The 13,646-nt window shown below is 29.1% G+C and overlaps 1 protein-coding gene across 1 annotated transcript in view; it reads left to right on the top strand.

Annotated features, from left to right (window-relative positions):
- The window catches only part of LOC118198092 (uncharacterized), a 52,928-nt gene that overhangs the window by 10,353 nt on the left and 28,929 nt on the right, over positions 1–13,646 (top strand). Inside the window, exons 8-12 of the mRNA XM_035369687.2 lie at positions 838–1,034; positions 3,687–3,742; positions 6,625–6,731; positions 6,810–6,912; positions 12,493–12,592. Coding sequence (XP_035225578.1) covers positions 838–1,034; positions 3,687–3,742; positions 6,625–6,731; positions 6,810–6,912; positions 12,493–12,592 — 563 coding nt within the window. The remainder of the gene's footprint in view (positions 1–837; positions 1,035–3,686; positions 3,743–6,624; positions 6,732–6,809; positions 6,913–12,492; positions 12,593–13,646) is intronic.

Raw genomic sequence — 13,646 nt, 5'->3', positions numbered from 1 at the left:
GAAAATTTACCTTCGAAATTTCAGTATATTTCTGTTATTGTGACTGAATTAAGATATGTGTTGTGACTGACATACATATAAATTTGCATACATTGACACGTACATACATAAATTTCTGAATCCGGTTCCGATAACAGAAGAGTACCAAAATTTCTTCACAAAGGCACTCCTTGTCAGACAGGTAACTCTCTAGTACTTTGCCATACTATATTCATATTTGCCTTTATAGGGAGATATTGAGCACTAATATAATAAATAATCATATTTGCCTTTATAGGGAGATATGAGCAGTAAATTGTTCCATCTCCAATAAATCTTCCCTATGATAGGCCCAAAAAAAAAAAAAAAAAAAAAAAAAAAAGAGAGAGATCCTGAAGTATTTTTCCTCTATACTGGTTCTGATAACGGAAGAATACCAAAATTTCTTCACAAAGGCACTCCTTGTCAGACAGGTAGTATTTTTTAATAAATCTTCCCCATGATAGGCAACAAAAAAAGAAAGAAAGATCCTGAAGTATTTTCCCTCTATACTGGTCTGATAAATGACTTTATTATTGATAACTAGAAGCACTGTTTGTTAGTTTATTTAAAATTCTTTTTGGCTGGGGTAATTTTCATCGCAATGCTTGTATTTATCAGATAACTTGGTAAAAAAAAATTAAATATTCTATTATTCCAAAAAGTATTCAAAATCCTTACATGTTAAAGCAAAATGCAAATTAGTTTTGAAATTATTAAAAAAATAATATAACATCTAATAATCAAACCCACTTTATTTGCCTGAATTTTGAAACATATTTTGAATCACTGAATCTTAACGGTTAAATACTCTTTTAGGCATAATATGGGATTCCCAATTGCTGAATGCAAAGAAAATGGTGAATTTGTTGTTTCAAAGCCTCCAAATACTGGTGGTTTGGTATCTGTAGGAACTGTGTCCGAGCAACTAGTGTATGAAATTGGTGATCCCGCAAATTATGCACTGCCAGATGTGTTATGTGATTTTTCTAATGTTAAACTAACACAAATAGCTGGTAAGTTTATAAATATTATAAAAAAATATGTGCAGAATAGGTTAGCTAATACTCTTCTTTATCGCATACTGTCTCTTAGATTTAAGGTAATAAAAATATTCTTTCATTGCAAGTTGAAAGTCATTTGGTATTGATATTGTCATTTAAATTACTAAAGTTACACAAAATTCTTTAACCCTGAAATTATATGTTATTGATTGTAAAAATTTTCTTACCAATAATATTTTTTTTTTCTTTTTTTTTTTTTGTGTGTGTGTGTGTGTTAAAATTAAATAAAAGGAAATGTTTAATTTTTATAAAAAATTAATATCTTACTAAATGTCAGTAGTCATTTTTCATATCATTTAAAATACAGGAAAAGGTATTACATGCACTTATTTATTTGTGTAAAAAATAAATGAAATTTTGAAAGTCAAAATATTTCACACTAAAATCAAGTTTTGAAACTTTCCCTTAGTGTCAAAATTCTGTTCATTTATTGAAACTTTGGTTTCAAAAATAAGGCTTTAGCCATGCATATGTAAGGGAGAAAACCATATTTGGATGGATTACTTTTGTGTATTCTGTTCACTCCCCCCCCAAAAAAATAATAATAGTGTTGCTATCCATCAGTGGTGATCAAACAAGACCAATGAATGCTGTTAGTTCACCCTTAGTCCATTTCTAGCAAGTATGTGAGAATTTTACAATTTTATCCATGTAAAGCATGATTGTAAATCAATTTATAGTAGAAGTTTCTTCTCAAAAGCATCCCTTATCAGATAACTGGCAAGTACTTCGCTGTAGCAAATATCAAAAAGCCTTGGAAATTTTATAAGGCTTGAAAGCTAAAACCAAATTTTCTATTAATTTTTTTTAATTGTGAAATTTCATTTATCAGTGGGGTATTACTGTAAAATGTATTTTTGCATCTAAAAGGAGAAAAATTTATCCAATTTACAAAGCCATTCTTCTAATGGGTTTCATTGGATGGGATTTAGATTATTATAAGAAAAAGCTGACACTAACTAGACGTTCAAGTATTAAACAATTAAGGTAATTTCACATTTGTTTTGTTATGCATTTTCCCTATGTGATTTAATTCTTTTTTTTTTTTTTTTCTTTGAAAAAATAAAAAAATTCATTATGGCAAAACATTGGTTGCATATCGACCTTGAAAATATTATTCATGGAGGACCTTCTAATGGACATTTCCTTCCATTGCATCTATAAAGAAAACAATAGATACACAGCATTATTACCCAATAGATACACAATGTAGTTCTTTTTCTTTTATCATAGAATGAAATCCTTCAGCATTTAGCATTTTTATTGAATCATCTGCAGATTACCAAATGTCCTTATTTTTCTAGACATACCTTCATTTTTAAGAATGAAATTAATATATAGGAAAAATTTTCAAGATCAGCTCCAATGTCCAGAAATTGAACTTGTGTGCTTCAATTTTTAAAAAGTAGAAGTCAAAGATCTTCTACTACAGAAGTAGTATGAAGATTTGGAAGAAAAGAATAAGTAGTTCCATAATCCTGTCAGAAATCTGGACTGTGATTATTTACAGTTTCTGGATTTGTGGATTGAGCCATTTAAAGAGTTTTCTTGTTTTTTGTTCAACTAAATTAAATTTTAAAACTTCTTTATGTATTAAACAAAGTTATGCAATCCAAAAGGAAAAGTAGGAGAATAAACTCTGATAATAATATAATTAACTCTGCAATATAATAAAGAAAAAAAGTCAACTTGAGTCTCATTCTGAACTACTGACACTTACTGAATTATCCTTAGTCATTTTGTCCATAATATGGAGCACTAATTCAAGTGCAATCTTTAAAGAGAGGAGGCGTTTTGCTGTTCAGATCTTTGATTATAATGAAATATAATTTCATCATCTCTATTTATTGATATTTCAAAATAGCCTGATATTTTAAAGTAAATCAGAAAAATAAATTCCTGGGCTGTTTAAGTGAAATTACCTTATTTTGAAATGTTAGTTACTAAAATGAGATTAAATAATAAAGTTCATTTTTATATATTTCAGTGCATAGTCAAATTATAATATTTTAATAAAGTCAAAATATGTAACATTTCAACTGTTAAAATTTAGAGGCTTTTTGCTTATTGTGTAAATTTATATCTGTAAGATATTGTATAAGGTTTGAAAGATGTTATCTAAGGTGTGGAATATGAACTGGTATAATATCTTCGTTTTTATATTTCAAGAAATGGTATTACTAGCTGTTAGATCCAACAAGAGACTTCTGAATACAAGAAACTGGTTTTAGTTTAGATTGATATGAAAATTTGTTAAGGATTACACTCAAAGAGTGAATACCTAAAAAATAAAAATATTTTTCATTTCTGCATCTTGATTTGTGAGTTTTATAGATCTGCTATGAGATGTTGGTATTGATTTCTGAATTTATTTGGATAAAAGCAAGGTAACTTACTCAAGCTTCTGAATTATAATTTTTTGTATAATGTATATATTACAGTCAATGTAATCTGTTTGGCAGTTGCATCCATATTTATTTAAATCACATTTGTATCATAAATGTATTTTATTCTATTTTAATTTCAATGTTCTTAATAACATGTTTACTGAATTTTTGCATACTTTTGCATATACTGCTATTTTACTCATAAATATAATTTCAGAAAATCAAGTTTTAGTTCAAGGGGCAAAAGGAAAATGCCCACCTCAGTTCTATAAGGTATGTATTTTCATAACTTGAAATTAAAATTATATTCTGAAATTAGTTTTTTTTTACAGTGTACTCAGTGTTGCAAATTTTTATAAATTCTTTAATATTAATTATTAGAAATTGCTTTTTTAATGAACCCTATTCTGATCCATTGATATCTTATTTTATAAAAATTGTTATTTCTTATAAATCTTTTTTCTCATCAGCAGATGTAAACATAATTTAAATATGTATAATATATATATATATAAACTTAACTCCAGATATAAACTTGAACTGCTTGTAAATTAGCCATAAATTTTACAAATGGAAATAAATTGATCTAAAAACATAATTAACAATAAAAGATGAAATTTTGAGCTTCCTGGTTACTTTTTAATTTAAAAGAGTTTATCTCCAAGCATAGAAATTCACTGCAAAAATGAGCCAGATTTATTAAATCATCTTTAATATTCTCTAAAAGCAACAAAACAGATTCTGATGTCTTGTAGAAAATATAGCAACAGTTTTCTCTTATTTTTTACTCGTATTTCTCTCAGGTATGGGGACTTGTCCACATGAAATGACATACTTTTGAATTCTTCTTTAATTAAATTTCACTGTATAAACTTACAAATTTCAAAAACTTTTCTTTATGAATTTACTTTTACATCCAAACATCAGCTGCCGATATTAATGCTGCTTTTTAAATCCAGTTTACAGTTGCATGTTTTGGTTGCATATAATAATGTAAAATTATAGATATTATTAGGCATCCTAAGGATGGCATGAGAAAATTTAAGTCTTTGTGTAAATTTCTTGTATATTTTTTTATTGTTAAATAATTGTTGTTACTCTGAATATTAACTGTGCAATACTGTTTCTTTTATTTTAACGTAAGTGCTACTTTAATAGATGTGTTATTTTTAAAAATTTTTGTTAATTTTAATGTTTTAACTATTTCCATTATTCTGTTTATCACACAGAATCATATTTATTTTGCACATTCAATTAAAGTAGAAACATTTATAGTGCAGTGTTTGTTTTTTGAAAATATGTTTTGTTTTCAAAAGTACTCATAACATAAATTTTTCATTCAAACTGCATTATGCAATGTAGGCGTGAAGTTCACTACAAACAATGGGAGAAATAAGTTTTGTTAACAAAATAGTAAAAAAACTGAACTTGATAGCAGAGCACTCATTAATTTTTTTTAAACTGACATTTTGCTAGTCTAACCTCAGGCTCCCAATATAGAGGGTTAAAATGCGGGTATTTATTAGAGCCACACTACTTGGCAGCTTTTGTTTTCTGTTGTTTGTTTGATTGTTAGATTCATCTTCTTGGCATCAAGTATTGCAAATACATGGCTCTCTTGTTTCTGCAAGAAAGATTGTGCTCAAATAACCATCTCATAAAATTAAAATGTGAGAAGAAGCTGAAATGGCTATGTGGCCTGTACTCATGCCAGATAGGAAAACATGTGCAAACAGAAGCGTGGATCATATATATATTTCATTAGTGCTATAAAATTAATTTACTTATAGTGTCAGGAGTTAATTTCTTCTGAGTTTTGTGAATCAAAGTTTACTTCAACTGAATCACAATAGAGTGGTTGATTGGAATAATTGCATAAGAGAGGTATTTATCATTTCCTTGTTATGTCATCCTAACTAAAACTAGATGCTACAAAATTTGAATATTGATTAAAAACTTATTCTTTAAAAAATATATTGAAAGGTTTCAGATTTTAATATTCACCTAAAAAATTTCTTCCAAAGTTTGATATGGTTGATCAGCAAAAATTATGAATAGAGACGAATCCAGGTGGTGTAGCAAACCATTATCTTATATTAGATGAATATGCATTTAACTACTGATATATATTTTATATATGTATAAAAAGTGAAAAAATAGGTAATATAATTCTATAAAAATATTTAATGTTTGTTAATTAGATATATCAAGAATTAAACATATTTTCATTTAAATCAATTGGATTAAAAAGAGAAAAATGATAACAATATTTTTAAGAATTGCATCTATTGCTTTGATATAGTTTAGTTTGTTTATCAGTAGCAGGCAGTTTAAATATAAAAGAATAATATCTTATGTTTTTCCAAATGGCAGCAGACTCAAATGAAAAGTGAAACAATCCATTTACAGTGGACCATGTAAAAGCGGGTTTTGAGACTAGTGGCCCATTTGGATTAAAAAAAAAGAGTCTTGATAGTGTTTTCCCCCCACAATGGATATATAGGATTGAAATTATCTTTATTCTATTCCTGATAATTCCATTTCTTCTAGTATTAAGTCAAAGGCATTAGGATAGAAATAGGCTAAAATTTGCCAGTATATTGCCGTAAATGTGTGACAGGATTTCAGCGGAAAACTTCAGAATGTATGCTTATTGTTATTAAGTAAATTATATTTTTATTGATATCAGAATTTTATCTAATAACTTCCATCCCTGACAATAATCTTCTGAGTGCCATTTCTTTTTTGTATGTTTTTTGTTCCTAAAAGGTCTTAAAAAAAGCTTTTGGATTATTTTTTAAATAAAATATAATTCAAAATAAATATTTTTCAAAATAAACTTTGAACATTTATGAATTTTCACCCCTGGTCTTCTTTTTTTAGATAAAAATTTCAGTGCAGCACATTGTTTAAGAGATTTTTTAATCATGCGAAATTGGGAATTGTTTCTGTTAGGAGATAATGTACCATTTTATTAATGTTTATTTATTCTCAAGTCCTAAAATAATATTTTACAGTATTCAAAATTTTAATACAAGTCATGCCTGATGAGAAAAATATTTCTTTGTATTTTTTATATTATTGAACTAAATTTAATATTAAAAGTTTTTATATATCATAAGGTCCTTCAGACATTAAATTACCATTTCTTGAAGGTTAGTGCAACTTTTGGTGATGGATATCGTGCCACTACTGTTTGTCCTGTTGTTGGTCCAAAAGCTGCTGAAAAAGGTGTGATAACTGCAAAATCTATTATTCAAAGGTTTGTATACTTTTTATGTGTCACGTAACAAATTCTTATTACTTTATGTGCAATATTTAAATGTTTCATCATTTGCAGATCTGAAAACATTTTCAAGCATTTAGGAATAGAAAAATTCAGACGAACCCATATTGAAGTTTTGGGAGCTGAAGAAAATTATGGCAAAAATGCTAAAAACAAGGTAAAAATTTTAGTATTTTTGCAGTTATTCATTGATTTTACCGTGCGTTGATAACAAAAAAAAAAAAAAAAAAAAAAAAAAAAAAAAACAGTATTAATGCAGCATAGCAATCTTTCCAGCTGTCTTAGGATTTCAGTTGTTTATAGATATTGTAGTGAACATGTGTTTCTTGAAAGGATTTGGAAATAATGCAATGGTTATATGACTGATAAACATTGATCAAAAGAGATATATGAAAACTAAACTGTAATACAAAATATTAGAAGAAAAAAAAAATTATTTGCAACTTTATAGAGGCAAGAGAAATACATTTGATGCTACCAAAATATATATATATATATCAAACAAAATAACAAAAACATATCTATGTTGATTTGTAGGATGTATGATTCTTGTAAACTATACTCATAGTGCATTATGTGATATAGGTAAGTAAGATTAAGAAGTTCATGGTGTATTTTTGTTTGCTCCAATTGAAGAGCATACTCCATTGCAGTGTTGTCTTTTCATCACATCTCAAATATAAACAATGAACATGCCAGATGGATGTTTTTCGCAACTAATATCCAACATATGGAACTCATTTTATGCTTGCCTATTAGCACAACCACCTTGTGCAGTTTGGTGATTTTTTACAGAAGAAAAAGAATGATGATTTAAATTGCAAGAAATTTTTTATTGCAAGTATTAGAATAATTTGCTTTCGAACTAAGGGAATTTAAGATCATACAACATTTGATATATTATTGCATACATATTCTACATTTTAATTAGGTGTTCATTTCACAAAGGTAAAGCAATAAGCCTGCTCGCAAGTTGGTTCTTTTATCTATTGTTTTGGTGGAAATTTCTAAATAATTGGTTTTAAGAATGGATTGAGAGCAGTTGTTCCATTTGATGATTTTGTGGCAAAATACTATGTTCCTGCAGAAATTTTACTGCAATTTCTTCTACTGCAAGCAAATTCCACAAATGCTTATTTCAAAATTCAAAATAAACACATATAAAAATGGCAATGTTGCTTGTAAAACTCAAGGGGTATTATGTGTATTTTTGCTGATAGAGTTTGGCACTTGCTCAAAATTTAATGTCCTCTACTAAGGTGCTTGCTGTAAGTTCTGTTCACTCTTATCTTTCATGCCAAATATAAACCTCTAGTTATTTAGTCACTTACTAAATTTTATTTCGTGTGTAGGCACAAAAGATTACTATTTCCATATGTTCCCTGTGTTCTTCAAACATATTGTTAATTATACATTAACGCTGTTATGTTAGTGGTCTTTGGACAAACAAATGGTATTTTATTATGATGAAGGTAAATGGTATGTGTTAACGTAAATATTATATGTATACTGAGAATACCCATTGTAGTTAAGTGACATTTTGATGATGGATTTAATGATATACTAAAGGCAAAAAACAAACACATGGATACATTTAGTATGTCTCTTTCTTCCTTGCTGTAATCTTCTGAATACTATTTCTGGAATCTATTCTATGCTAAATTCTATTCTTCCCACAGCCCATAAGACCATTAACAATTATTCATCATCAAAATAATTAATAACAAGTCTGTTATGGTGTATTATCAGATTATTCCAGGAATAGTGTATTCTTTTAAAATAGGTTTTAAAGAAATAAAAAATGAGTAAGTTACTAATTTAATCAATGATGTATTTCCCATCTGAGTCAATAATATTCTTTCAGTGCTATAATAGGTTTTATGCCATTCCTAAAGAAATTGCTGGCTTACTGGAGAAAAAATCTTGGTCTGTTTTAAATGCCCCATGGGAATCATTTTTTTTTCCATGAATGAATTTTTTTAAGCTTCAAGCCACCAAAAAAATAAAAGAAAATTAGATTTTTTTTTTTTTTTTTTTTTTTTTTTTTTTTTAAATCCTAATAGAGAATGTAGTGGGACTAACTATTGATCCCTGAGGAATACTCTGGCCCATTCTAAGTCTTCCAGAAATGCTGTCTAAATTTCTATCTAATATCTGGCATTTAAAAAGTCAGCAAGCCACAGCAAGACTTTGCCCATGATATTAAACTTGCTGTAAAGTTTGCAGAGCAGGTTGTTTTTCCACACCCTGTCAAAGGCTTTAGACAGGTCCAGAAGGGCAGCCACAGTGTGATTTGCAGGCCTAAGATTGACATTTAAGATTATTATTAAGATTTGGGCATCCTTGACCTTTGACAAATTTCTAAGATTTGGGCATCCCTGATCTTTTGATAAAAATATAAAACCTAATCCATCGTGTAATGGCCCCTTGTAAAGCGATACTGTTCAGGAAAAGTAGTTTATTTTGATCAAGGTAAAAAGTAAGTCTTTGTAGAATAATCCTCTTCATAAGCTTGCACAGTATGTTAGTTAAAGCTATTGGCCTAAAGCTGTTTGGATCATTGTCTTGTTTTCCATGTCTCCTAATAGGGATGACTAGGCCATCTTTCCAATCCCTAGGGAATTGTCTAACACTCCAAAAAGAAATTCTTTGCCCAAATGACTCAAATTGGCCAACATATATTTTTAAAAATCCATATCATGAAAAGCAATATCCAGTTCCTCATTGGTAAAATCTCTATTAAAAACTGTAATCTCACCAGGTTTACAACGATTTTTATGTATAAAATATCTAGCTGATTCAGCATTTAGTTTGTCTTGTGTGTTAAAAGAAAGTTAACTCTTCCTCTTATAATGTCTACCCAATATATTTGCAGCCTCACTGTCACTTCACAAAGATCCAAATCAGGGTGCAGAAATGTACTGGTCAAGTCAAAATGACTTGACTGAAAGTTGTATTATATCAGTATTCTTAGCCAATTTCAAAAGTTTAGAAACAGGAGTGTGAGAGTCAAGGTTTGCACATAAGTTATTCCTTCGTCTAACTTGAATTCAGAATACAAACGTTTAATATTATCATTAATCAGGTTTAAGGCTGACCTAATATCAGAAGAAAGAGAGGTCAGAAGTTTGCGATAAAGAGCATTTCTCTGTTGCAAAAGAGGAAAGAGGACTTCTGATTTATGAATAAAATTAGGCTTGTATTTTTTTCTATTGCCCCTGAAAATGGCCACCCCAGTTGGCCTTTAGTATAGAGTCTTTGAAATGTTGATTAGCTAACAGTCCAGCAACTGGTCAAACTTAACTCTCATAGCCAATGTACACAGTCCATTGATGTTGCATTGCAATATTCTCAAACAGCTCCTTCCAGATCCAGAAGAAATGGATGTAGATAATAGCTTATTTTTCAAACGGAGGCCTCTACTAACATTCTAAACGTGCCTCTTTTTATACTGTGTAACGGGTGAGGCAGTATGATTAAAATTTTCAAATCAACCAGTCAAGATGAAGGGAATAAAATTCAGCTTCAGAAAGTCCAAGACCTTGAGGCACCAAAGTTTAAAGTCTGACTTTGCCTGTGCTTACCTGGGCTATTGGAATGGTCTTCACACCTAGTGTGGCTCTACCAGGAGTATACACTCCCAGCGTACTTCGTCCATTCCACCTAGGGTCACTCCACCACCACAGTTAGGCAACATGGCAAAACTTAGAGAGAGTTTTAGACTGGTAAAGTATGATATATCTGATGCGCTTTTCTGTGGTCACTATTTCCTTGATTAACATTTCACCATTAACATAATAATTTGATATCTGCGTGGCTTCCAAACCAAAATTTATCTGAATGAAGCTAACTTTTCTCAGTTGTATTTATATATTTGTGTAAATTGCTTTACTTAAATGTGTTCGAATATACTATTTTAATTAGTAAGTCTTGTATGAAAAACAATACTGTCTATGGGATGATCTGATGTTTTAGACTTATGAGTAGTTCGAGTACTTTTCCGTTTTGCTGGAACAGACGATACAACTGATGCCAAACGGAATATCTTAGCTGGTAACCTTTTACACCTCATTTCCAAAACAAGTCGCAGCCATTTCTTATCAGATTGATTTTTTCTTTCAATACTGGCATACTATTACATAGAATTTTTACCAAATAGTTCAATGTTATGTCTTAAGGCCATTTGTGGTAATTAAGTCAATTAGGATGCAATCACACCACTCACCCGAAGGTGAAAATATAGAAAAAGGAAAGTAAAGGGTTAAATTCATCAATTTTAATGAAAATGCACTAGCGAAGTAAAGCACTGCGGTTTTACATAATTTCTGAGTAAGCTATTCATACGAATTGAAATAATTCTTGCATTTAGACTTCTATTCCATGTTAAGATTTAACTTGAAATTAATGTAGAGAATTATTGAGAGAATTAGATTTTTGTAGCATAGTTTACATGAGATGAGATCACTTGGGGTCACGTGATATGAACTGGCGAATCAGGATGTTGAACCATGAAAGCATAGTAAATTGTTAAATTAATGTCTTTTTACAAATTTATTGGCTTTTTACAAAATTTTAAACCATATTAAAATGTTTATGCCTTCAAAATAAAAAATTCTTAGAACTAACATTTGTTAACATCTTTTATGTGTATACTGTATGTTGTCACCAACAAATTCTGCTTGGCAAGATTTGCACCGGCGAAATGGAAAAGTACCAAAGTTCATTATATACACATCACCATGTATATAAATCATAAATTGACTATTATTTTAGTTGGACAGTAAGTTAAGCTGAGATAAATAAAACAAAGGACAACAAGTACACAACAATGCAAAATAAATACAAATAAATTCAAATGAATAAATGTAAATATTTACATAAAAATTTTAATAATGTGTAAGATATACTTTTGAATGTAATACTTTGGCCTGTCTTTTAATATTTAAGCAATTTTTACCGAAGCTGTTAAATTTTAGAAACAGTTTGTTTATTTATATATGCGGAACACTGTAAGTTAGAACTTTGATAAATCTGATTTCATTTTGTGTATTCACTGAGTGTCCTTAATTACTGTAAGGTTATATTCATTCAAACACATTTTGTGTACTGTTTCCCTGCAATATATTTTGACAGAGTTTGTAAATTCTTTGTCAAAATATATATATATATCAAGCATTAAAGCCATTAAAGCAATGAAAATAATACATCCTGTACTTCTTGGAATATACTTCATACTCCTTGGAGATTCAAACTTATTTAGTGAATGGGGAAGATATTAAGTCATCAACAAACTCTGACATAAAAGCACCTTTAAAATTAAAGAAGCATTAGAATTTGCCACTAGACCATGTTATAATAGAAACTTTTCTTTCATTCTCCCATATATGTGAACTTTGACCCTCAGAAATTCAGCAACCTTACACCAAGCAATCTTGCAAGAAATAATAATGAAAAAAGGGAACCTGATCAAGCCACTCAATCCAATTCCAGATGACAAAGCAGAGGCTGCCTGCAAAAGCTCCTAACTTATTAATATTTAAATGAGATTTTAGAGTGTTAATTAAGAACATTTTATTTCTTCTTAACTTCATTTTTAACCATGAGTTCCAGTTGAGTCTTCAACAATATATGCTTCTTTCATTGTTCAATTGTAATGTTTTTAACTCATAATTCTTATAGTTTTCATTTTAATAAATAAAACATGCATATGTATGTTATTATATCATCTTGCTTTCAGGATTCTCGTGAAGTGGTTATGTGGATAGCCGTCCACCATGATACGAAAGAGGCAATTGCTTTATTTTCTAAGGAAATTGCTGCAGCAGCAACTGGTGGAGGTAATAACAAGTGAAAAATTTTATTTGCAGTATAAAAAGATTGCACTTTCTAAATATTTTTAGCTTATGAAATCTGAACATTAAAAACTTATTTGCATAGTTCTTCTTTATATGTAGTAAGGGTCAGTTTGATCAATATATTCTAATTTAAATTAATTCTAATTTTATTCTAATTTAATTTAAATTAAAGGCTTCATCAAAAATTATATACTAAGGAAACTTTGAAAGGTAATTATTTCAAATTTCTGTATTAATTTATAAACACCATATTGAGGGATGTATTTTCATGGACAAGTTGATCCTGCATTTTTAATATATTCCAAGAAAAGAGAAGTTTTACTTACAGTTGAAAAATTTCACATGCCATTCATTGTCCTTTCCATAATAAATACAGATGTAGACTTTTTTTAATGTAATATCTTCTCTTTTTGTCATATTTTCTGGTAATAGCAAGATTTCAAGTTCCTTTTTCTCTCCAGATAATAAACATTTGTAGGATCAGCACTGAATATTATATGCATAAGAGTCATAACTTCAGATTGCACAAATACTCTATTGTTGATTCTATTGATCGTAAATTTGATTCTTATTATCTACCTTTCGACATTTCTGTTCTTTTCAACTTTCTCCACAACACATCTAATATCTTTAATTTTTTCAAAGGTATTTTATAGTTGAGAATAAAAATATTCAAACTTCAGTCTTTGATGATCTTGCATTTAAGCACTGGCAGCTCTTTAATTCAGAAAGACATGTTCAAATTATACTTTATAACCTCAAATAGATTTCAGTTATTTTGCAGCAAAATCCATTTTAAGAACTGTATTTGTAAAATAACAGTTTCTTAACAATACATATCACATAATTAAAACGTTAATTATCACAGTGGTCTCAATAGTGTGGTATGCAGACTGATACTTGAGAATAAGGCAAATAAGTAGGCTCACAAGCATTTGGGAGTGTATGATGGTGTATCACTTGAATCAAGTTTCTGTCATTGGTCACTATGTCTGGTTTCATTAGCATATAAGCAGAACATCATCAATGAATGAAC

Source organism: Stegodyphus dumicola, chromosome 9, assembly GCF_044657685.1.
Source record: "Stegodyphus dumicola isolate Sdum_Otavi_A_Nest chromosome 9, ASM4465768v1".
In the NCBI taxonomy this organism is placed as follows: domain Eukaryota; kingdom Metazoa; phylum Arthropoda; class Arachnida; order Araneae; family Eresidae; genus Stegodyphus; species Stegodyphus dumicola.
Note: the sequence above shows the minus strand (reverse complement) of the source record. Positions and strands in the feature narration are given on the sequence as shown.